The sequence below is a fragment of the Leuresthes tenuis genome, unplaced genomic scaffold, assembly GCF_036924035.1.
Source record: "Leuresthes tenuis unplaced genomic scaffold, fLeuTen1.0.hap1 SCAF_10, whole genome shotgun sequence".
In the NCBI taxonomy this organism is placed as follows: domain Eukaryota; kingdom Metazoa; phylum Chordata; class Actinopteri; order Atheriniformes; family Atherinopsidae; genus Leuresthes; species Leuresthes tenuis.
This window is the reverse complement of record NW_027325364.1, coordinates 36,342,910-36,369,458: the sequence shown is the minus strand read 5'-3', so window position 1 is coordinate 36,369,458 and position 26,549 is coordinate 36,342,910. Positions and strand designations below refer to the sequence as shown.

The following is a 26,549-nucleotide window of genomic DNA, read 5'->3' as shown; positions in this document are numbered from 1 at the left end:
AGCAAAGCACTGCAGCCTAGCTCTTTAACAGATCATTTTGGTATATTTAGGGACAAGTTGGAGTTGTCCTGTCTCCACAGAAATGCAACCCCGGATACATCGTTGCACGTCATCTGATATTACTGATCTGAAAAGGGAAAGAATCCTCCTGCCTATCTTCATTGGACTACAGAGGTGATGCTGGGATTAGATTTAGAAAAAAAATAAGTATACAGTTCATGGGTTGGAGGACAAATATGATAAAACCTGGTCACAGTTCATAACTAGGAGACTGCCTTTTGTTTGACCCCTTGTTTTCTTTTTTTCTCTCTCTTTGACTCCTGGTCTTTTCAATGCCCTGATTGCCCGGAATTTTTTATTTTTTTGTTAATGGCAGCGGTCCACAGTTTTGGTGTTATGACCATATTGGTCAAGGCAGACTGGTTTGGGTCTTTTTTGTGGCTCTATGTCCGTTTTTATTTTTGTGTACATTTGTTTTCCTTTTTAGGTGTGCTGGTATCTGTATATTGCTGGTATATGTGTCTGTGTTTGTAGGGATACCACCTGGATGGGGGTTTACAACTTTTGTAAGAAATGCGCCTCCATTTATGTAAAAGCTTTTAATATGGTAAATGGACTGTACTTTTATAGCACTTTTCTAGTCTAACTGACCACTCAAAGCGCTTCTAACACTACATGCCACATTCACCCATTCACACACACACTCATATAGCTTTCTAACATTCATACAGATGTATCCATCTGTAGGCAACGTGGGGTTTAGTGTCTTGGACGCTTCGACATGTAGCCCGGGGAAGTCGGAGTCGAACCACCGACCTTCCGATTGGTGGGTGACTGCTCTTCCTCCTGAACTTCCGCCCCATATGGAAAATAAAGTAAAGATAAATAAAGTTCTTTAAAAAAAGCTATGTAATTGTTATAGATGGATAATAAGATAAAAGACAAGATAAAATAAAATTAATAGACTACAAAAAATTAAAGGGGAATTTCATTTTTTTTTTTTTTTAAACCTGGACCTTATTTCTGGCATAAAATGTGTTCATCTACTCATCGATAACATTTTGGTGAAAGTCGGCGTCCTTCAGATCACTCGAAAACAGCGTATATCCATATAACGGGAGTAAACAAGGCATAGACAATACAGCCTCTAAATAAGGCATTATTTGTCTTTATTTCACAGATACTTTAAGATGAATGAATGAATGAACGCAAACTATTGCACTGTTAGTTCAGAGCTGCCATGTTGTTGTTATTAGGGGCTTTCTACACCGCACAAACCAAACTTCCCCTTTAATCAGCTGACAAACATGTTGAAAGTTAAAGTGTAGCAGAAAGAAAGGTCTGGTAGAAATCTTTAGAGATCACCATGAATCGTTTGGGATGTTGTTTTGTAGCTTGGCAACAACTTAGCTAATGATGTCACAGACAGTGTCAACATATAACTCTCTCAGTAGACAACAGAAACTCACAGCCAACCGTTCAACATCGAGGATGCAGAAACGGTCCTTCACAGTGACATGTCCAAGGTCACATCATCCGCTACCATTTCACACCACACCACAACCTTCTTCCTTCAATGTTACCTCTCTGTCTGCAGTCTTTATCCATCCATACAGTCTTAAAGCTAAGTAGAGAGGTGTTGGAGTTATTTCATCTGCCTGTGATCTCACTCATACCATGAGAATCAAAATGAAGAAATGGTTTAAACTCCCTGCTTCTCCTTCCTCTTCATTTGGTTTCTGCTCTGCACCCACAACTCCTCCTCAACTCCACAAGTCCTCTACTCTTCAGCCAGCCTGGTTTGAAGTCTTAACCCAGGCATTACATGGGCTTTGGACAGCTCAATCAACTGCTCCAACATGCAAACTAATTTCCAGTGGCCATGGTTATGCATCATAAAACGTTGCCTGAATTACCAGCAGATATCACTCCAAAAGCACAGTATCTAAACCAGCCGAGAAAAATGTCCAAAAAAATCTTGTTTTCACAGAAAAAAAATCTCAAGAAGACGCAAAGAAAGCCACAACAAGTCCAGAACCACTGCAGAAGGCTGCCACCAAAGCAGCACCACTCTAAGAGACACCGGAGTCATCGGAGACTATTTTAGCTTTCAAATTACTGCATTGTCTTTGGTGGTGAGCCCAAATGTTCAGAATACAGTAAGGTGAATATGCAAAAATCCTCTGCAGTGTTTTGCAGTACAAGGTATAGTATGTAGGAAATAAAACGCCAGTGTTCATAAACACAACTGTTTAATCTGGCTCCTTTCTCCCCTCAGTTGCATGTAATAAAGCATTTAAAGTACTTCAGAAGTCAAATGTTTTTACTTTAAGTTCAAGGTAGACAATGAATGTTTTGGTGCATATGTGAAAACTCCTTTTAAGTGAAAATCCAAAACTGATTAGGAAATCCCACTTCTTCAGGTGACTGACATTTTTTCTTTTTAATTTTTCCTAATTTTAGGTCCAAGTTGCCACTGAATGCTGTATCAAAACAGCAGCATATGGGTCAGTCACTGCATGAATAAATACATAAAAGAAACCAAATGTAACTTGTTTTACAGCGGTTAAAAATAAACATGTCCACACAACCCAGTGGGAAGCTGTTTGTGTGTGTGAGACAGTGATTTGAATTAATTTCTTTTTTAAGTTTGAGAATAAACCAGCAGAGAGTTGTGTTTCTGAGACACCCCACCACTGTTTTTTAGTGAAACATAAGAAATGACAAAGAGGAATTATTTTGTTATAAAGTATTGGTCTATGTGTACTTATTTAAAAAAGTACCTTTAAAGTTTAGATGGTTCAAACATAATAATAACAGTAATTACCATAATAATATTCATAATAATGTTGTTGGTCTCTCACATTTTGGGTTGTTGGGGTATCTGGAGCGTATTCTGCCAAGGGACCCAGGAATGAGGATGATGTCATCGACGCTCGTCATATAGTTACTGAGGAACTCGGTACGATCACAATGTGCTTCTTCCATACCTGGGAACACACAGACTGCCTTATTTATTTACGTCTCCTCAGCATGACATTTACTGTTCAAGACTAAGACCGGGGTTGAATTTCTAGTTCTCATTTCCCTTTTGGATTGAATGTCCTTACCAGCCAAATACCAAGAGTTGCATCTTATAGACAAGACTGTAGAAACACCAGACTGTTGTTTAAAGCACTCTCTTCAAGCTGCAGATACAACTCTGCCAAAGATCATTTGTGATTGAAAAGACACATCACTTGTGTTTTTGTAGTTTAACAAAGTGGAGACTCTTCTCTACAGAGATGATCACAGTTCTTTGAAATAGGAAATGACAGTCAAAAAATTAAAAATCTTCTGTCTGTCTCAATTTCAGGCTGAAGCCACAGGATGTTAACATTATTCTTTATGTGGTGTTTGAGCAGGTGTTTGCGTCTGTACCGTGATCCCCCACCAGGATGATGTTGACACATCGATGCAGTTTCATCTGCTTAAGTCCATCCATCAATTGGCCGACAATTCTGTCAATCACCCTAAGAGGGTTATTAAGCTGGAACGCAGAAAGGAGATCCTGAACCTCAAAATACACAGATAAGCTGTGGTCTGCTATCTTATACACAGATCACATAATACATACTCAGATAAAAGCATTTGCAGATATACAATACTCACGTCTGTGCTCTTGGGCCCCATTCTGTGTCCATATGTATCTGGTTGTTCTGAGTGCATGGCGTAAACGTAAGGCCTGAAACAAGATACAAGTCAAACTGGAAACGTTTGTCCATCAGCTGTACCCCACTTACATCTCATTTGGAGTTTTTAAACAAGTCAGCAGTGTGGAATCATTGGAGATAGTACGAACAGGGACAATTATTTCTCATTGATTGGCAGTATCAAACTATCCAGATAGATTCAATACAAATACTGAAGTGAGTTTTCAGCAGTCTGGGCCTGGTACAGTCTCATGCATTGGGACACAGTATACCTGCTATGTGCATGTAACACAGAAAATGCATCAAATAGTAAATGGATGGACTGTACATGTACAGCACTTTTCTAGTCTAGCTGACCACTCAAAGCGCTTCTAACTCCACATGCCGCATTCACACACTCATACAGCACGTCTATATATAACTATGTGCTTTCTAACCATTCATACACACATTCATACACTGGTAGGCAACGTGGGGTTCAGTGTCTTGCCCAAGGACACTTCAACATGTAGCCCAGGGAAGCCGGAGTCGAACCACCGACCTTCCGATTGATGAGTGACTGCTCTTCCTAAGCTACAGCCGCATGTTGTATCAACATATGGACACACGCAGCATATAGGCGTAGCTGTCTTGATCTACACAGCAGTGTGTGGAATGTATCAGTGTAATTGAGAGAGATAGTTCAGATGCAGTTTATGACAAAGCATCGTTGATTGTGGCTTCATAACAAAGGCCCATTATTATGGAGGGAACTGAAACTTTAAAATGCCTGCGGTGGTCTGCTAGACGAGCCTTTAGCGTAGCATCAGCTTTATCTTTATCTCTTTCTCAGCTCTGCCGGTGTTGTGCCAAATAGTGATCGTCTGCCAGAAACTGATTGAATAGCCACGGGAGTGCGCACAGTCCATTAGAGCCGTTTCTCTATTTCTCTTTCAAAGTATTAGGTCTACATTTGTTCCTCTCAGCATCAAATCGACAAATACACGTGACATTATGTTAACAGAGAAAGTATGTTGTTGTGAAACGTTTGTGCTTGAAAATATTTATTAAAAGTGCAGACGAAGAGATTAGCTGTAATCTGAAACAGTATTGAAGCTTGTTGCTGCTTTACTGTTTTGTCTTATGCTTGTTTGTATTTAGAATATAAAGTGCAATTGATGTGATTTGTGTGTTGGAAATGGTATTAAATAAACTCTAATTTCTGTTCATTTTCATGACTGTAAATTATGGAGCTACTGCTCAATACCATTGATTATTAAGAATTAAGTAATTGTTAACGGTATCAAAGCTGCAGCATAATCTATAAAACAGTTTTCTACTTGCCAAAACATGATAACTGCCACTAGCTTTCTACTTCAAGACAGTTTTACCCATAAAATGGTTTGATTTTATTCAGAAGAGTTATTTTTGGCACATTATAAACCAACAGTTTCTTAGAAATAGCCTGATTTCATTCAAGAGACTCATATTATGCAGATTAAAGGCCAACTAGTTCCTTCCTCTCAGTCCCATACCCTTTAAGATGGAATTAGACCTCATTATAGCACTTTTTGCTTGCAAAAAACTGATTAAGGTCCCGGTATTGTAAAAACAGGAATATACCTTTAAATGGCCTGATTTCATTCAAGACAGTCAAGTCATACTTGACCCCTTCAGGGCTCATTGGACTAACCTAATAATGATGTAGTAATAACAGTTATCAACCTGCCATAAAGTGATTATGCTTCTCAGTTTGACACTAAAAGTGAATTTCCCTATTAAAATAATAAAAAAAGGTTCTTGTCCCATGCATCTTCTGCAACAACTTTGAAGCTCCATTACAACATATGTGCGGATTTTTCATCTTGCCACAAATGTATTATGGCTCCCAGTATGAGTTTGTGAAGGGATATTTTTATTGTATGAGGGCCTCCAAAAATCTTATTTGTTAAAGAAGACTTCAATTCAATAAAGAGCCCTTTTTAAATATTGTATCCCGTGGAATATTCCAAATGGCCCAATCACAGTTAAAACTGCTGAAATAGTAATGTAGCCTGCTCAGGGACACCCGGAAAGGGAGAAGACCCAAGAAACTTTTTTTTTCTGTAATCTGTTGGTAGAGGTTTCAAAACACAACAAAACCACCTAATTTACAATCATGAAAAAGGGGGTGAAAAATCATTCCAACCAAGGACCTTCCACCTTTGGAAAATTCTGGAGTCAGATTAATATCTTCTCACCTAGCCAGAGCTGGGTTTGAATAAACAAAGACTCACCTTCTGGTACCACATGGGGAAGTGGGATGCGTACCAAGAAAGGACATTACCATTCTTATCTAAAGAGTTGTAAATTAAAACGTGACACTTACCAAAAAGGACGAAACACAGACTTTTGGATGATCGACAAATATGTTTTCGTCTATTTGGACGACATCCTCATTTTTTCTAAGTCCCGCGAAGAACATATCCACCATGTCCAGACGGTCCTCCAACGCTTGCTGGAGAACTCCCTTTTCGTGAAGGCCGAAAAGTGTGAGTTTCACTCACAGACTGTGTCATTCCTGGGTTACATTGTGACTCAAGGTCACCTGGAGATGGATCCTGCCAAAGTGGACGCAGTTAGGTGCTGGCCAGTCCCTGAAACCCATAAGAAGCTGCAGCAGTTCCTGGGCTTTGCCAATTTTTACAGGCGCTTCATCCGGAACTATAGCTCCATCGCTGCCCCTCTCACAGCCCTGACATCCTCCAAGACTTCCTTCCGATGGTCCCATTCTGCAGATACAGCCTTTCAGACCCTGAGGGACTGCTTCAGTTCTGCACCCATCCTCCAAGTTCCTGATACCGAACGGCAGTGCATCGTAGAGGTGGATGCATCTGACATGGGTGTAGGGGCTGTGCTGTCCCAGCGAGCAGCCAGTGACCAGAAGATCCACCCATGTGCCTTTTTCTCTCGGCGTCTTTCCCCAGCCGAGAGAAATTATGACATTGGTAACCGGGAACTCCTTGCTGTTAAACTGGCCCTGGAGGAGTGGCGGCACTGGCTGGAGGGAACCAAGCAGCCCTTCCTGGTGTGGACGGACCACAAGAACCTGGAGTACATTCGAACCACAAAGAGACTCAATTCTCGACAGGCACGATGGGCCCTCTTCTTCACCAGGTTCAATTTCACCCTCTCCTACAGACCCGGCTCCCGCAACGTCAAACCTGACGCTCTGTCACGTCAGTTCCAGAGGGAGGATGATGGCACCAGTGCTCCTGACACCATCCTTCCGTCCCCATGTGTTGTGGCATCCCTGACTTGGGAAATTGAGGAGAAAGTAAGAGCTGCCACAGAGGGTCAGCCTGGTCCTAGTGCCTGCCCTACTGGATGTACTCCAGTGGGCCCATGGTTCTAAGTTGACCTGCCATCCTGGGATCCAGAGAACCCGGGAGGTCCTTCTACAACGTTTCTGGTGGGCCACGTTACAGGAGGACACCCGGGAGTATGTCAAAGCCTGCCAGATCTGCAATCGGAATAAAACATCGCGTCAAGCACCATCCGGCCTCCTGCAGCCTCTCCCAGTGCCACATCGCCCCTGGTCCCACATTTCAGTGGACTTCGTGACAGGCCTGCCACCATCGAATGAGAAGACGGCTATTCTTACCATTGTGGACCGCTTCTCTAAGATGGCACACTTTGTGTCCTTGCCTAAGCTCCCGTCAGCTAAAGAGACAGCCCAGCTGCTCCTCAACCACGTCTTTCGCCTTCATGGGATTCCTGTTGATGTGGTCACGGACAGAGGGCCCCAGTTTTCATCAGTATTCTGGCGGGAGTTCTGCAGCCTCTTGGGAGCCACGGCCAGTTTGTCATCCGGGTACCACCCGCAATCTAATGGCCAGACTGAGAGGAAGAACCAAGAAATGGAGACGGCCCTCCGGTGTATGGTGTCACAGAACCCATCCTCTTGGTCCCAGCATCTGTTGTGGGTGGAATATGCCCACAACACCCTTACCAGCTCCACCACCGGGTTGTCTCCTTTCCAGTGTGCCTACGGTTACCAGCCTCCTCTCTTCCCAGCCCTGGAAGGGGAGGCCTCTTGCCCTTCAGTTCAAGCCATCATCCGTCGCTGTCGTCGGACCTGGAGCCATGCTAGGGCCTCCCTCCTGAAGGCGGCAGACCGGTACTCCTCAGCAGCCAACCGTCATCCCTCTCAAACTCCACAATACCAGGTGGGCCAGAAGGTTTGGCTCTCCACCCGTGACCTTCCTCTGCGTGTGGAATCCAACAAGCTGGCTCCCAAGTTTGTTGGGCCCTTCACTGTCGAGAAGGTCATCAATCCTGTGGCAGTCCGGCTCAAACTCCCTCAGTCTATGTGGGTGCACCCAACATTCCATGTGTCCAAGGTCAAGCCGATCAACGAGAGCCCGCTGGTGCCTGCTGCTCAACACATTTTGGACCGGGGTCTCATCCAAGTCTTTCACCAGCAACATCCGGACCAGCCCTCCCCCAGCAACATCGGCAGGGGCCCTCGCCATAGGACGCCTGCTGCTGGCCCTTCCACTGCCCCGGACCAGTGGGAGGACTCCCTGTCGGAGGAGGAAGCAGTGGACCCACCGGCGAACTCGCCTTCCTCACAACCTGAGGATGGGGAGTTCTCGGGTTCTCCCGAGTTTTAGCCCGCTTCGTCTGCCTCCTGGTAATTCGACCCAGCCTTCTGTCCCTGACCAAGAACTTTGCCTCTCCTCTCCTGATTCCTGTTTGCCGGTTTCTAAACCGTTTGTCTGTCTGCCAGAGTTTCAGTAAAGCCTTGAACTTTTTACCACTGTTTTCTGACTCCTTTGTACTGCAATTGGGTCCATACACCACCCGTTACAGTTATAGCCGAATCCTTGTGTAATACTCTGATAAATGGGCATTGGTATTTAATTTATTGTTTTCATGGGAAGATGTTAAAATGTATAAATAATTTATGTTTAAAATGGGTGATTTAAAAATATAATTTCATTCAGAAATTATTTGGTTACGTGCGTCAGTTCATGACCTTAAGAGTTTTTTACACTTCCGGGAGAGCCCCGAAAAGACGAGAAAAAAAAACGCCACAAGGAGACGAGCGGAGACTCTTCAACTGTGTGCGTCCTCTGGGCGGACTGTGAACGTGGAAGTGTGATTGACCAACGTGCTCGGAGGGTCTGTGAGTTGGACTCCACGCCGCTATTTTGTGTTGGTGAGACACAAAGCAAGTTCAGTAGCGGGAGCTAGGCTAGCGCTGCGGTCGCTGCTGTTGGAGAGCGCGGGGTTGCTGCTGTGGGACGGAGGGTTGTCGTTGCCAGTTGCTGTGGTCGGAGATGACTGCGGGGGATCCTTAAACTGCGGCCTGGCCCGGCTGTTTTCCCATACACCCGGAGGTACGACAAAATAAAGGTTTCAATATGAGCTCCAACTGAAGCGCGCCAACATTTATAGACCAAGAGTGCACTCAAAGCGGAAAGAAAGTTTCACATGTGTTTCTGTGGTTGATAATATACATTGTAAACTGAGATCCTGTGTTGATTTTATTGATTTGTGACTTATTCTTAAAGCTTTATGTAAATGTTACAGGTCAAGTGTATCCTCTATAGTCTCCGACTGTTCATTTAAAAGTGAGGATCATACCGTACCCTAGACCGACTTACAATTTGAGATGTGACTTTTACCACAAGACGTTGGATAGGAGTTAAGCTTCATCTTTAAGCATAGGGTGGGTTTTAACACACGAGCCGGTGGTAAAAGGGTTACTCTTGATTTTTCTTCCAGTCACAGTTAACAACAGTAAACAATGGCAACCAAGTGGAGCAGCTGTATTTGCAGCTGGAGCTCATCAATGCTGAAGAAGAAATGCTTATAGTGCAAAGGTTGAAGCAGAAGACAGAGAAGAGGTGGTCTGTATGACCGGCCAAGGCTGGGAACGGGTGAATTTACAACACTGGTGTGAATTTGCAACCTGGATGAACAAATGCTCTTTTGATAATTTCAAATGTCGACGAGCTTCTTCACCGAATACAGCCATTAAGACCGGAAAAAGCAGCTACCGGAAATGACATTCCACGGCATAGAGGTCCATGTAGGCGTAGGGGTCTATGCCTCCTTCAGGAACGACTCCTAGTTGAGAAATTCTAATACGTTCCTCCCAATGTGAATGGGAGGTGGTGTCCTTCAAGGTAATTATAAAATTATTGATTAATTTCATATATAAAACGCTACAGTGATCACAGCTAAAATGCCAGGACCTGGATCTTTGACCTTAAAATGATCAGGAATTTCATATTTGAAGGATTTTGCACAACAAATAAACACCTGTCTTGTTTCAGAAACTTTCTTTCATCTTTAAAAATCTAAATAAATAACTATTGTGGCTATATTGTCTAAATTAAGGCTCATATATTTAAAATATTTCAAAGAGGAAGTTGTTGAATATCAAAGCTTTTCTTTAACTAATGAAGATCAGTAATTGTATATAATTAAACCAGAACTGATCACCGCATACAATTTGATATTCTAAAAGTATATATGTATACATTACAGTTAATGTGAGTCAGTGTGTGGCGGTTATTATTAAACAGGAAGTTGAGTACACTCAAATAAAGGTAACATTATATGTTCTTGTGTTATCTTTTACAAGAGAAAACAGTTAGCTATTTTTTTTTCAAATGGAATCGATGCAAAAATTAAAATGAAATGTTTTAATGCTCTCTGTGATTAAAAGGTGACCCAGCCATTCAAACTGATTGGAATGGACTTGATTGGTCAGTGTAAAACAATCTTGGATGGAAATCAGTACAAACGTATTGCCAAAAGTATTCACTCATCTGCCTTTACACACATATGAATTTAAGTGACATACCATTCTTAATCCATAGGACTCCATCCATTAATCCATTAATATGACGTTGGCCCACCCTTTGCAGCTATAACGGCTTCAACTTTTCTGGGCAAGCTTTCCACAAGGTTTAGGAGTGTGTTTATGTGAGGCGCATTTGTGAGGTCAGACACTGATGTTGGACAGAAGGCCTGGCTCCCAGACTCTGCTCTAATTCATCCCAAAGGTGTTCTGTCGGGTTGAGGTCAGGACTCTGTGCAGAACAGTCAGGTTCTTCCACACCAAAGTGGCCCATCCATGTCTTTATGGACCTTGCTTTGTGCACTGGTGCACAGTCATCTTGGAACAGGAAGGGTCCATCCCCAAACTGTTTCCACAAAGCTGGGAGCATGAAATTATCCAAAATCTCTTGGTATGCTGAGGCATTCAGAGTTCCTTTCACTGGAACTAAGGGACCAAGCCCAGCTCCTGAAAAACAACCCTGCACCATAATCCCACCTCCACCAAACTTTACACTCGGCACAATGCAGTCAGACAAGTACCGTTCCCCTGGCAACCGCCAAACCCAGACTCGTCAATCAGATTGCCAGATGGAGAAGTGTGATTCGTCACTCCAGAGAACACATCTTTACGGTTCTAAAGTCCAGTGGCGGAGTGCTTTACACCACTGCATCCAACGCTTGGCCTTGCACCTGGTGATGTATGGCTTGGATGCAGCTGCTCGGCCATGGAAACCCATTCCATGAATCCCTCTAGGAACTGTTCTTGAGCTCATCTGAAGGCCATATAAAGTTTGGAGGTCAGTAGCGATTGAAAGTTGGCGACCTCTGCGCACTATGTGCCTCAGCTGACCCCGCTTTGTCATTTTACGTGGTCTACCACTTTGTGGCTGAGTTGCTGTCGTTCCCAATTGCTTCCACTTTGTTATAATACCACTGACAGTTGACTATGGAATATTTAGTTGGGAGGAAATTTCCCGACTGGACTTGTTGCACAAGTGGCGTTCTATCACAGAACCACGCTGGAATTCACTGAGCTCCTGAGAGCGACCCATTCTTTCACAAAATGTTTGTAGAAGCCGACTGCATGCCGAGGTGCTTGAATTTATACACCTGTGGCTATGGAAGTGATTGGAACACCTGAACTTAATTATTTGGAGTGAATACTTTTGGCAATATAGTGTATGTGTACTTATTGGTTATTTTACCAAGTGGCCACAGGCTTAAGCCATTAAATCCAAGACTGCTGAGGATGTGACCCAGTTTCTCTTAAAATTTGTTTAAGGCACCCAAATGAATCCTTACAGACCAAGGGAAGGAGTTTGTCAATGAGGTGTGAATAAGTAATTACATACATATACAAGTTGTACTAAAAAATTAACACAGAAATTGTTAATGATTTAGATCTACAGAGCAACAAAAAGTTCTGTGAAATCCTTAATATCAAAAGAAGCCTTTTAGCGCCGTACCACCCACAGGCAAACTTCGGGAAAAAATGAATGGGACCATTCAGAGGTACAACATCCCTTTTCCCCTTTATGTATATTTACTTATTTCAAGTTGCTGTTACCTCAGTATACTAATCAACAACTCCTTTGTTATCGTTGTTATTCCCCTAGAGCACTGGCCAACCTGGTTGAAAACAAACCTGAAGAATGGGACAGACACTTTGATCAAGTCATGTTTGGCTTAAGAACCAAGCACCAAGTGACAAAGTTTTCACCATATCAGAATCAGAAACAAGGTTGTTGCCAAGTAGGTTTGCACTTACAGGGAATTTGACTTGATGTAGTTGGTGCAGACAATATAGACGTGTATATATACAGAATCTGTATAATAGACAATAGACAATAGACATGCGTTAATGTAATGCAGAAGATCTGGAGGGGGGAGGGAGAGAGTCAGTGTCAACGGGGGCTCCGGGCCTTGTTGATAAGCTGGTATCGGATGGGAAGAAGCTATTCTTGTGGCTTGAGGTTTTGGTCCTGATGGACCGCAGCCTCCTGCCAGAAGGGAGTGTCTGAAATAGTTTGACTGGGGTGCGAGGGATCAGCCACAATCTTCCTGCACGCCTCAGAGTCCTGGAGGTGTACAGCTCCTGGAGAGATGGAAGATTGCAGCCATTCACCTTCTCTGCAGACCGAATGACACGCTGCAATCTGCCCTTGTCCTTGGTGGTGGCAGCAGTGTACCAGATGGTGATGAAGAGGTGAGTGTGGACTCAATGATGGAGGAGTAGAAGTGCACCATCATTGTCCTTGGCAGGTTGAATTTTTTCAGCTGCTGCAGGAAGTACATCATCTGCTGGGCTTTCTTGTTCCTCTTTAGGTCCTGGGAGATGATAGTTCCCAGGAAGCGGAAAGACTCCACAGTGTCAATTGTAGAGTCACAGAGGGTGATAGGGGTATCATCTCCACTGTCTTTAGAGCGTTGAACTCCAGTTTGTTCTCCTTCACCATCACAGATAAGTCCGATGAGGGTGGTGTCATCTGCGAACTTCAGGAGCTTGACAGACTAATGACTGGAGGTGCAGCTGTTGGTGTACAGGGAGAAGAGCAGAGGAGAAAGAACACAGCCCTGGGGGGAACCAGTGCTGATGAGCTGTGAGTGGCCGTTTAGCACCATCGCAATATGGGCCTAACATATAGGTTTTTCCGAATTTCATCATACCTCTTTTTTTTTCCGCATATTTTTTTCAGGTATGTTCTTGGCACGCACCCCCTGTCATTTTTTTCGTCATTTTTTCGTACGTTTTTTTTTTTTTTTTTAAATTTTTTTTTTTTTTTAGGGAGGCTCTAGGTAAATACCCCCTTACTTTTATTTACTTTTTTTGGAGTTAGTTAGTGGGGAGGTCAATATGGTCATGCCATTTCTTCAGGTGAAAAAGTCAGAGCTAAGAAATTAAATTGAATTGTTATTGATAAAAATCAAACAATTTTATCACAACATGGACAATAAAAGGGTAAGGAGAGGCACTGTCATCAATTTTAGACAAGTAAAAAATGCTATAAAGAGGTCTAATTCCACTTTAAAGGGTATAGGAGTGGGAGGAAGGAGCTAGTTGGCCAGTAATCTGTATAAAATGAGTCTCCTGAATGAAATCAGGCCATTTCAAGATATATTTAAGGTTTTATTGACAAGACAGGGGCCGCAATCAGTTTTTGGCAAGCAAAAAGTGCTATAATGTGGTCTAATACCACCTTAAATGATATGGGAGTGTGAGAAAGGAACGAGTTGGCCAGTAATCTGTATAATATAAGTCTCCTGAATAAAATCAGGCCATTTCAAGATATATTTAAGGTTTTATTGACAAGACAGGGGCCGCAATCAGTTTTTGGCAAGCAAAAAGTGCTATAATGTGGTCTAATACCACCTTATAGGGTATGGGAGTGGGAGGAAGGAACTAATTGGCCAGTAATCTGTATAATATGAGTCTCCTGAATAAAATCAGGCCATTTCAAGATATATTTAAGGTTTTATTGACAAGACAGGGGCCGCAATCAGTTTTTGGCAAGCAAAAAGTGCTATAATGTGGTCTAATACCACCTTATAGGGTATGGGAGTGGGAGGAAGGAACGAGTTGGCCAGTAATCTGTATAATATGAGTCTCCTGAATAAAATCAGGCCATTTCAAGATATATTTAAGGTTTTATTGACAAGACAGGGGCCGCAATCAGTTTTTGGCAAGCACAAAGTGCTATAATGTGGTCTAATACCACCTTATAGGGTATGGGAGTGTGAGAAAGGAACGAGTTGGCCAGTAATCTGTATAATATGAGTCTCCTGAATAAAATCAGGCCATTTCAAGATATATTTAAGGTTTTATTGACAAGACAGGGGCCGCAATCAGTTTTTGGCAAGCAAAAAGTGCTATAATGTGGTCTAATACCACCTTATAGGGTATGGGAGTGTGAGAAAGGAACGAGTTGGCCAGTAATCTGTATAATATGAGTCTCCTGAATAAAATCAGGCCATTTCAAGATATATTTAAGGTTTTATTGACAAGACAGGGGCCGCAATCAGTTTTTGGCAAGCAAAAAGTGCTATAATGTGGTCTAATACCACCTTATAGGGTATGGGAGTGGGAGGAAGGAACTAATTGGCCAGTAATCTGTATAATATGAGTCTCCTGAATAAAATCAGGCCATTTCAAGATATATTTAAGGTTTTATTGACAAGACAGGGGCCGCAATCAGTTTTTGGCAAGCAAAAAGTGCTATAATGTGGTCTAATACCACCTTATAGGGTATGGGAGTGTGAGAAAGGAACGAGTTGGCCAGTAATCTGTATAATATGAGTCTCCTGAATAAAATCAGGCCATTTCAAGATATATTTAAGGTTTTATTGACAAGACAGGGGCCGCAATCAGTTTTTGGCAAGCAAAAAGTGCTATAATGTGGTCTAATACCACCTTATAGGGTATGGGAGTGGGAGGAAGGAACTAATTGGCCAGTAATCTGTATAATATGAGTCTCCTGAATAAAATCAGGCCATTTCAAGATATATTTAAGGTTTTATTGACAAGACAGGGGCCGCAATCAGTTTTTGGCAAGCAAAAAGTGCTATAATGTGGTCTAATACCACCTTATAGGGTATGGGAGTGGGAGGAAGGAACTAATTGGCCAGTAATCTATATAATATGAGTCTCTTGAATGAAATCAGGCCATTTCAAGATATATTCCAGGTTTTACTGACAAGACAGTTTTTGGCAAACAAAAAGTGCTATGTTGACATATAATACCCCCCACCCCCCTTAAATGGGGATGGGATAGGGTAGAAGAGACCCAATTGGCAGATAATATATGCAATGTGACTCTCATTAATGGAACCAGATCTTGTGAAATGAGATCAAATCAGATTTTAAGGTACAGTCATCATTTTATTGACAAGAAGCTTTCTGTCTTCACTTTCTGACAGGTAAAAATATCTGTATAAGAGTATGATTGCCTATGATTTGTACAGCTGAATACATTTTAATCAAATTGGGCATTTTTACAGAAGAATTTTAATGACAGCATACAGACTGCTTTTTGGATATGCAATCAACTGCTGTAGGCCTCATTGTTTAGGATGCTCCTTTAAGGGCTTTGTAGAGGGTGATAAGAAACTGTTGGTTTATAATGTGCCAAAAATAACTCTTCTGAATAAAATCAAACCATTTTAAGGGCAAAACAGTCTTGAAATAGAAAGCTAGTGGCAGTGATCAGGTTTTGGCAAGTAGAAAACTGTTTTATAGATTATGCTGCATCTTTGATACCATTAATAATGACTTAATTCTGAATAATCAATCTTTTTAATGCTTCAGTTCCCTCCATAATAATGGGAAATCGCTGCCAAATAAGATGGATGAGCTGTCCGCTTTGGAAAACCAAGGAATACCAGGAGTGGAGCTTGTTCATCCTCACAAAGACGTGGCTAAGGGACAGCATACCGGATGCTAAAGTGGACTTGAGTGGATTCACGGCAGTGACAGCACAAGGCATGTGGCAAAAGCAAAGGTGGAGGACTCATCATTTATATCAACAGGCATTGGTGTAACCTCAGTGAAGGTAGTTTTCTGTTGCCCAGACTTGGAGCTGCTAGCCATTAGCTTACACCCATACTATCTGCCAAGGGAGTTCAGTCACGTGATCTTCATCTGTGTTTACATCTCTCTAAGAGCTGATGCAGCCACTGCCCGTGAGAAGGTCCCCACTGTCACAGCAAGGCTGCAGACACAACATCCTGAGGTCTTCTTAATCATTTCTGGAAACTTCAATTATGTCACCCTGGACTCTTCTCTGGCTGCTTTTCACCTGGTTATGGACTGCCCCATCAGAAACAACAGGACGATTGAATTACTGTATACTAATGTAAGGGATGCATACAGAGTCACTGCACTCCCCCCACTGAGCAAGCCTGACCACAACCTGGTTTACATACAGCCTCAGTATACCCCGCTGGTCCAAAGGCAGTCTGTCACCACACGCTCCATCAGGAGACGGACAACTGAAGCGGAAGAGACCCTGTGAGACTGCTTTGACACCATGGACTGGGATGTGCTGCTGGGTTCACATGGTGAGGACATAGAGGGGCTAACTCACTGTCTAACAGACTATCTAAATTTCTGTGTAGACGTGGTTGTTCCTGCTAAGACTTACGGTGTTACCCTAATAATAAACCATTGGTGACTCAGGAAATCAAGGCTGTCCTCAACAGGCATAAGGTGGCCTTCAGGATCAAAGACAAGGAGGAGATGAAATAAACGTTGCCTGAGGGAGGCAAAGGACTTCTACGGGAGGAAGCTGAACGAGAACAACATGAGAGAAATCTGGGATGGTGTGAAAACTATCACAGGTCACAACACAAAGACCAGTACAGAATGGGGGGGACAGGGATGACGCAAACAGACTCAACCAATTCTTCAACTGGTTCAACCCCTCCACCCTCAATGCACCCGTACCCACCCCCCACCCCCCTCCTCGATCCCTGCAGCCCTTCCCCATGCCACCCCCCAGCCCTAGGAAAAGAAAAGAAAAGTCTACTGTATGTGAAACAGACGAAAATATTAAACTTAATTCAAATTTACCTCTCTTCTTCAGGGAGGTGGAGCCACTGCAGCATAGTCAGTACTCTCCTCTCTAAAGTGATGGCTCTGGAATACATAAACACAAAATTAATTACAGGAAGTGATGTAATACATACAATTACTAAAATGATTTAGTTTGGATGATTGTAGAAGCTGCTCGTTGGTCAAAGAGCCCTCACAGTGTGGATTTGTTGATGGCGCCACTAAGCTCAAATCATTCTGAATACATATCAAGCATGTCATCAACAAGGACCCCCCCCCCCCCTTCCAACACCTATTCTATGTCACATGGTGGGAACCAGTCCACACAGATGCTGTCTCTTCCCTTTCTCTGCATCTCACATAAACACAAAAAATGGAAACAAAAAGCTCATATTTGGACACATTGAGGATTTTTCTGACAGTATTTTGCAATAATATGGATTACTACTGAAGCTGAAGTAGAGATGTTTGCTCTATATCATCACTACCTCAGCACGACACATCAAACACATAAAGAAGGCTCAAATTAAATAAACCAAAATGAAATAAACCCCACTACAGCTTCCATCTTTATGACAGATTTTTTTCTATTCTATAGTTTTCATGTATTTTTTACATTGTAAAACTAATTTAAAAAATACAAATAAACTTTTGAATCACTAAGTACATCTGTGCTTTTGAAGGAGGTATTACAGTAATAGATTCTGGGGTCTTGCTGCCCTTCTGCATGATCAAATTCCAAACTGTTTCTGTGACTTCCCAAAGCTCTTTATAGAGTCGTGCATTGTAGAACAAATTTAAAGCCCTTCTACTGTTTAAAGTGACATCAGAGACTGCCTCTGTGCTGTCTGAGTAGAGATTAGGCCACCAACCAAGCTTTTACCCATAACACAGTCTACAGCTGTCAACCATCAGACCCAGGAGTGAGGCCCTGAATGCAGCATGCTGTACGTCTGCTGTCTCTGCACTTTTGTCTATGTTCAAACTTTCAACTCAGTTTACTCTCCACCCACTGTATGTTTTCATGTACTCTCCCTTTTTCGTCTTCCATCTTCTTTCCGTTCCTCACTTTTCTCTGCTGGTGGTTCAAACAGCGACCTCCAGCAGAGCTAAACCCAAAACAGACTTTAAACCAAACAGCCAGTCCCTGGTCTCCATTACCATGCAAAGGCATGGTAATATATGCCTATGTCGTAAAACAATGTAATGTGTTGCATTAAAGGGCATTCTCAGCTACTCAGAAATATCACAACACACTTCCACTCTTTGTCTTAGGCACAATCTTGTCTAATTCTCATACACCTCTATCAGTGCAAAGTGCAAGCAGAGCTATGTTAACCACACTTTGGCCCCTTGGTTCTTTAAAGTGGCTCATTTGCAACCCTGGTTCAAAGCGGTGCCCTCTATAGTGCATATAAGCCTATTAATCCAAATTGATGTAAAAACTAGCAGCATCCCTCTGCTGAGATGTAGCTCCAGCCCTATAAAAGCCTTTGCTGTGCTGATAAGTATGGCCTCTATGTGTTCTACAAAGCCTGGAAGTTCAATGCTTTTGCCATCAAACAATCTAAACATGAACTCCAAGCTTGCATCAGTTACAACAGATTTAAATTGATACACAGTTGTATTTGGCAATGACTCAGTTCAAGCGGTGTTCTGGTACTAAGTTCACAAGTACCACACAAACCTCTTAGGCTACGTTCACACTGCAGGCCAAAGTGGCCCAATCAGTGGAAAGAAAGCAAGGTTTTGGACATAATTAAAATCCTCATAATTTTGTTGGCTCCAAATGCACAAAAACGTTTTAGAGTTAATATACATATGCTGACATGTGTAGTATTCATTTTTACTTCTGTAAACGCATCATGTTGCATGTGACATCACGTCTTCTACACATGCGGGTCACTTAGGGCCATAGACTGTTCACACTGAAGTCTGAGGGAAGTCACATTAACATCTAGTGTGAACAACCATGCAAATAACTTGGAATTGAGCATTAAGACCTGCAGTGTGAACGTAGTCCTAGAGTCCTTAATATTTACCAGCCTAACAGCAAGCTTCCTTTGCAGGTTACCTTAAATCATTTTCATTTCATATATTTTCAGAAAAGGCACTCTCCTACCCTGTGGAAGTTGATTGCAAAGGCTTTGTTGGAAAATCCACCAGCAGCTACTGAAAACCCTTGGAGTGTCATGATCCCCGAACATTTTTTTTTGTACCTTGACTTGTCACTTCCGGTTTTATTTTGAATGTTAACTTCTCCTCTCGTTTCAGATAATTTGCCCTTCCTTCCGTGTCATGTGTCTGCGTGTCTCCCCTGATTACTCAAGTGTTTCCACCTGTTCCCCTTGGATCCTCATGTCTTATATAGTGTTCGTCTTCCCTTGTCTCGTGGCCAGTGTGTCGTACCTAACAGTCTTCATCCTAGCCTCCGAAACCTCTAGCCTAATTCCTTGTGTTCCAGATTCTTGACCATTGCGGTACTCGGTATTTTGATCTTTTGTTTGATCACTGAAGTCGAGCGTATCTCCTTCAGAGTTTTCATTTGGTTAATGTTTGTGTAGATTCTCAGCTTAGCTTTGACTAGTTTTCATAGTTGATTTTGGTTTCCTCCTTTTGAGTGATTTCTGTTGTAATGTTTTCTAGCTCCTCCGTTATAGGAGTGGATGCTGGATTTTTGTTCTTTGTTGAATTCTGTAGTTCCTCCATTAGAAGGAGAGTTTTCTTTGTTCACCTCTTTAGAAGAGTGTTATCAAATTTAAATATTAATCTTTTCATAGACCTTTCGTTTTCCTCCTAGAGTGGAGAGATCTGTCACTGCGATAGTTATAGTGATATAGGGTCACCAGTCCATGATAGGGGCACACAGAGACAAATAACAAATCTTTAATTAACCCTAAATGCACGTTTTTGAACTTTGGGAGGAAGCCAGAGTACCCAGAGAGAACCCTCTCATAAACATGGAGAACATGGAAGCACAGAAAGGCCAGGATTTGAACCAGTAACCTTGTTGCTGTGAGGAGACAGAGCTAATCCTTATCATCATCATCATCATTATTATTATTATTAAAGCATCAAAAGGCAGTGTTGTGCCACAGAATGGTCTGACTGCAGCATCTTAAAGCTCTATGATAAGGGGAAGGAATGTTCCTGTTAACCATCATATATCATATTTGTAGATCTTTCCACCCATTCAAAGAACCGGGTTGGCCAGACTTACTTTTCATTTGTAACATCTAGGATGCTATCTTTGAGGTTTGCATTTCCCTTCATGAAAGAGAACAATACTCATTTTGAGCAGCCAGCAAGCAGGTTTAAAGCAGGAGTCAGTATCTGGGGAGTCAGGCTGGCAGGTTTTATTTGTGTGTCTGCGTAGACTTACACAGGCCAGAAGAAGGTGGCAGCCTTCACTCCTTGTTTGAGTGCCGTGATCCAGATCTTGAAAAAAAGCATTATATACAAGTCATTATATTATCAGCCTTAGAAAGTAATCACATTAGAATAATTATTCACATTTATTTTGTGTTCACCACAAAGTAAGAGTGAATAAACTATGCTCATTGGCTACAGTAGAGAAAAGATCAATAACTGTAAACCCAACTAACGCAAAAATACAAACAGTAGGTTGGTGAAGCTCTTTAACAAAGATACTGGTAAAGTCATGTTTGTTGGGAAGGAATTGGGACTTACTATCATGCTTGCTCAATTTGACAATGAAGAAAAAATGTACATAAGTTTGTTCTTTAAATAAACCTTAAAAAACTAAATCTCTAAAGGCTGGTATTCGATTCCAACTCAGCTTTCATGAACTCAAAATAATATCTACCATTAATTAGATTTATCATTCCCTCTGCATTGAGCTTCAAAAGAAAAGTCTTCTCTCTACTTACTGGTTGTCCTCCCCACCAGCGGTGATTCAGTTTTTCACGGCCTCTCAAGTTAAAGGCTGCATCAAACACCGGGTCATACATGGAGTTTCCAATGATGCCATGAGACTCAGGGTAGAGACCCTTCAATTACAAAATAGTGTAAATTCACTATTAATATGTCATGACACAACAACACCGCAGGACTCAAAGGTGGAACAAAAACCTTCACTCAATAAAGCTACAACCCAATTTTGAGAGAGTTAAACTGGTTTACTGTCATGGTCCTTGGATTTGTTTTTATTTTTGTTGGTATTTCCAGTTTTATTTTGTAAAACTTTCCCTTGGTTGTTTTTGTTCAAATGTACCTCTTTTCTGTGTTACACCTGCTTTAAGTTACCGGTTGCACTCACCTGTTTTCAACCCCCTCACTCCCTCTGCATATAGACCCTGGTTTTCTGTTGGCCAGAATTTTATTCTCCTGTCCGCCCCGCAGGGGTTTCTGTTACGCCAATTCTTCTGGCCTGCTGGGCCATCGGCAGACTTTTGGGCATTTGAACTGGCTTTGCTGGCTCTGATCAGCTCCTGAGACCGGTTTGGGTTCTTTCCTCCATGCTGGATCCATTGATTTATTTTCTGGGGTTTTTTTGTAAAAATGTCATTATGTTCGTGTCCATGTGCCAAACCTCCTGTGTTTTTGGATTTATTAAAGCCTTTCCAGATCATCTGCCAGCTGCACTCATCTCTCCATTGTCTGAATTTGGGTTCGCTCCTCTGCACCTCATGACATTCTACTAATTAACGTTTTTTTTCAGTATATACAGTACATGTGATCCAGGGAGGTGTTGTGCTTCCTGCAACCTGTCATCAACGATGTATCAAACATCACATCAGAATAATGGAGGTGTGGACAGAGTCAATGAGCGTGTGTCTTGGGAAATTGAAAGCCTGGAGAGTTAATGAGAGCCCGTGTAAGATGGGCCAGACGATGCGTGTCATCTAAACCCCCCCCCTCTGTTCAACAAGATTTGTTCAGCCCTTTGAACTGCGGTGTTTTACAAAACAGGCATTCAGATTTGACCTCAAACTTTTTTTAATAATCAGTTTTAAGATCTGGAGGCACATGTATTCATCATAACATACTCACTGTTGCCAGAGAGTAGAGGTTGGGAAAGGTTTTGGATGGGTAAACAGGCCTCATGTAAGGGGCATGGGTTCCACATCTTCCTGAAAAGAACAAAGAAAAATTACTTCCAAGACTGAAATCTTTTATAATTGCAAAATTCACCACCACTTGTTCATTTTTACTCACAGCTCCTTGGAATTCAACTCCACACAAAGCCCCACATCATTATCGTTTTTACTCATTTTTCAACAAGGAATCTTGAACCATCCTTCTATATAACACATGCAGACTTACTGAGTTTCTCTATGTTGGGTATGACAGTGTTCCCCCTCTTCACATAAGAAGCTCTGAATCCATCCACTGACAGTATAATAAGTGGTGGACGCACAAACCTGAACAATAAACAAAGGACACAAGGTATAGAATTAAACTTTCTCAATCTATTGTCAGTCTATTAGAAGTCTCTCTTCTATGGCAAAGATTTAAACATACCCAGCAGGACATTCAGGGGCCCTGATCTCCTCACATTCATCCTGCAGCCAGGAAGTGTCTCCTAGGAAAACACGAGGGAGTAAGTGAAGAACATTATGTACAAACAGCACACTCTGATTGGTTGGTCTGCAACTCTCAGGCTGTGAGACGGGAAGTAAATGAGGACATTTACTACCATGACATACTCAACAAATCACAGAGCATCTGGAGTTAACATTTAAGTGTAATCATCCCAATCTTGTTGGCTTGTTATGAAATATTTGTGTCAGTTTGACATGTCTCAAAGATTTGAGCTATTGGGATTATTCTCCAAAAGAGAAAATCCTCTCCAGCTGATGACAACTGATTTCAAACTCTCCAAGAGATCAGAGTACAGGTAAGTCAGAGAAATTCCCTAAATCATATCAAGCATGAGTCAATCTGGCTAACCTTCGGCAGAAGCAGTTTTTCAGCATGTGATACTTGAAGTAAATATAATTAATGAAACTTTGGCTTCTTTCTTAAGTATATTCATCATGCATAATTTCTGCTTGTAAAGGAGTAATTTAAGTATTGTGGTAGCTTTATTTGATTGAAGCATCTGGATCTGTTGTTCAGAAGGCACTGTTGTTGATTAAAGAGTTCCAATGTATTCAAGAGCTACTGCTACGTTTCTTGGTAAAATGTATTACATCACTTCCTGTATCCTCATTTGAGGAACTTCTTGCTTCTCTAGGATTTTTAAATATCACTGAATTTCTTCTTATAAGTGACACACTTTTGCATCGTGAACCCTATCGCACACCATTTGTTTTATTCTCAGCACCCATTTATGTAGCTCTTTGGTGTACTGACACATTTTCAATTTTCTAGCGGTGTGTCTGGTTCTCTAGCTTAGCATGGCTACCAGCTTTCTCCCTCCATCTCCTGTTTTCATTTGTTCCATGTGTCAGATGTTTTGTTATTCCTCTTTCTCCGTTAGCGATAATGGTACACATCACAAATGTAGTCTTTTTGTAGTTTTGGAGGCAAGGTTATCTGAATTGGAATCTCAGCTCTGTACTGTTGAAAACCACCCAAAAGCTAGCCAGGTTCCTGTAGCTGGTGTGGAGCCACCTAAGTGTAGCTAATCCCATTAGCTGTACCCCAGCTCGCACCAAGCTTGTACCCCAGGCTAGCAGGGTGACGGTCAGGAAGAGGAGGCATAGCCCTAAAGTCAAACCCTTGGTTCACCATCAACCTGTTCACATTTCAAATAGATTTTCCTTACTAAGCAACTGTTCAAGGACATTTTCCCCTTAATCAACACTTCCATATTGGATTTGGTCAATCGGTCTTTGTTGATAGGATATGTACCTCAGACTGTACAGGTTGCTGTAATTAAATCTTCACTTAAAAAATGCTCTTGATCCAGGAGTGTTAGTTATTATTGACCTATATCCAATAACCCTTTTATGTCTAAAGTTCTTGCAGCTCAAATGTGTGATCATTTACATTGATATATTCCAATTTGTTCTTGTAAATAAAGAATCTTCCACAGGGTTCTGTGCTTGGGCTGATTCATTTCACCTTATATATGCTTCCATTAGGTAACCTTATTAGACAGCAGAGCATACATTTTCATTACTATGCTGATGATACTCAGCTATACCTATATATGAAACCAGATGATACCAATCAGTTGGTTAGACTACAAGTATGTCTTAAAGACATAAAGACCTGGATGACTCAGAATTTTCTGCTCCTAAACTTAAGACAAAACCAAAGTTGTTGCCTTTGGACCTCAAAGTTTCAGGGAGAAAATGTCTAGTCATATACTTACTCCAGATGGCATTGCATTGGCTTCTAGTACTACAATGAGGAACTTTGGAGTTATTTTTTTCCAGAATCTATCCATTGACTCGCATATAAAACAGGTTTCCAGGACTGCCTTCTTACACCTTCGTAATATTGCTAAAATCAGGAACATCCTGTCTCAGGGTGATGCAGAAAAACTGCTCCATGCAGATCCCAAATGCTGCAACCAGAGTTTTGATGAGATCTAACAGCAGAGATCATGTTTCTCCAGTTTTAGCTTCTCTTCATTGGCTCCCTGTTAAATTCAGAATAGAATTTAAGATTCTTCTCCTCACATATAAAGCTCTTAATGACCGAGCTCCATCATATCTTAAAGATCTCATTGTACGGTATTTTCCTAACAGAGCACTTCGCTCCCAAACTGCAGGTTTACTTGTGGTTCCCAGAGTTTCTAAAAGCAGAATGGGAGGCAGAGCCTTCAGTTATCAGGCCCCTAAAAGCAGAATGGGAGGCAGAGCCTTCAGTTATCAGGCTCCTCTCTGTGGAACCAGCTACCAGTTTGGGTTCAGGAAGCAGACACCCTCTCTACTTTTTCTTTCTGTAATATAACATTATTGTTCCCATTAACTTGTGTTTCTCTTTCTCAGCAAGTATCCCTGGCCTGATGTTATGGTGTTTGTTGTCCCCTCTTTCCTGTCCTCTCACCCTCCCTGAGTCTGGTTCTGACAGAGATTTCATTCTGTTAAAAAGGATTTTTTTCTTTCCACAGTCGCCTTGTGTACATTCATGATGAGGGATTGGATCGAAAAGAAGTTTCAGTGCAATCTGTTAGTTTCCTTAACTACGCTACGTTTTTAAATTGGCTTTGTATGCATTCATTGGACTAATTTGGAATTTAAATAATTAGATTTGATTGCATTATGATTGCATTACAATTAATTGGATTATAATTGGCTTGAATTGTATTGTGTCTTTGAAGTGCCTCGGGATGACATGTTGTCTGTGTTTACCATTCTAACAACTCCCAAAAGCTAATTCTTATACAGAAATAAGTTGGGACTTAATGTTTCAATTTAATAAACGCCTGATGTAGCTGCTGCATTCTTGTACAAAATACAAGCAATTTACAGTGCAGTAAAAAAAAGGGAATATGTAGTATTTTGACCCAAAACTTGCTTTTGACTTGTTTTAGTACACCACCTTTTGTTATGCATATTCTATCCAGAGTCTATCCTGGAGACTCCACAGTTCACACATTTGGTTTACAGCTCGGCAACACAGTGGTTTATGGTACCATGTAACGCTTCAACAGCCAGATATCAACACAGTTTTGGCTTGAGTGAGTGAATGAGAGAGAGAGAGAGAGGAAAAAAGAAAGAAAAATCAATCAATTATCCCATTGCAAATACAGTTTTTGAAATAAAAAAAGAAAGTATACAAACACAAGTATACAAGAACGGATAAGATTTTATTGCTGCAGAGAGGAAAAAAGTAGTAAAAGTGGTAAAAGTTTCAAAGACAACATCTTTGTGTAATAAATGCCTGTTCCATGAAACCGACTTCTGTCTGTGTTGTTGTAGAGTGGTAAGTAGAGGAGAGCTACTTGAGAACTCCCCTGCTGAATACGGGTAGAAGAGACAAGTGCGTGTCTTGATGTAGCGAGAGCCGCCCCTAATCCATCGTCCAGCACAGATAAGCTGCTCCTCATCACCACATATTAATGCCACAGCAATTATAATTTACTAAAGATGCAATTTTCAAGTTAAAGCCAAGAGAAGCTCAACCCGACTGTCAAGGTGGTGTGAGAAGGCTGAACTTAGAAACTGCAAAAAGGACTGTAGTCTACTAGTCTGTGTACTTTATTAGTTCAAAGATTTGGATGAAGTCTTCATGCTGATACAGTGTTTGTTGTGGCTTTTACAGCAAAATCCTCCACATGAGTGCACCACTCCTGGGAGGAACATCAAGGAAGGGTGGAGTGCGAGCTGGGTGGCAGGCAAAGGCTGGGGCCGGGGCGTGCTGATCCCCAGTGTTGCAATCTGGCTCTAGGGATGAGGCTTTTGGGTTTGGTTGTTTTGGGGGGGCAAGAGGGGATCATATGAGTTTGACTATCCAGTCCACATGTGTTTTGTAGACTTGGAAAAGGCTTACGACCGTGTTCCCCAAGGAATTCAGTGGGGGTGCTGAGGGAGTATGGGGTACTGGAGACGATTTTACAAGCTATCCAGTCCCTG

General features: G+C 41.8%; 1 protein-coding gene across 1 annotated transcript in view; it reads right to left on the bottom strand.

Annotated features, from left to right (window-relative positions):
- enpp2 (ectonucleotide pyrophosphatase/phosphodiesterase 2) overlaps positions 1-26,549 on the bottom strand; it is a 69,365-nt gene that overhangs the window by 23,298 nt on the left and 19,518 nt on the right. Inside the window, exons 5-13 of the mRNA XM_072395028.1 lie at positions 22,540-22,600; positions 22,342-22,439; positions 22,069-22,148; positions 20,946-21,065; positions 20,438-20,493; positions 17,074-17,139; positions 3,652-3,724; positions 3,421-3,529; positions 2,865-2,990 (exon numbers count right to left, since the gene is read on the bottom strand). Coding sequence (XP_072251129.1) covers positions 2,865-2,990; positions 3,421-3,529; positions 3,652-3,724; positions 17,074-17,139; positions 20,438-20,493; positions 20,946-21,065; positions 22,069-22,148; positions 22,342-22,439; positions 22,540-22,600 — 789 coding nt within the window. The remainder of the gene's footprint in view (positions 1-2,864; positions 2,991-3,420; positions 3,530-3,651; positions 3,725-17,073; positions 17,140-20,437; positions 20,494-20,945; positions 21,066-22,068; positions 22,149-22,341; positions 22,440-22,539; positions 22,601-26,549) is intronic.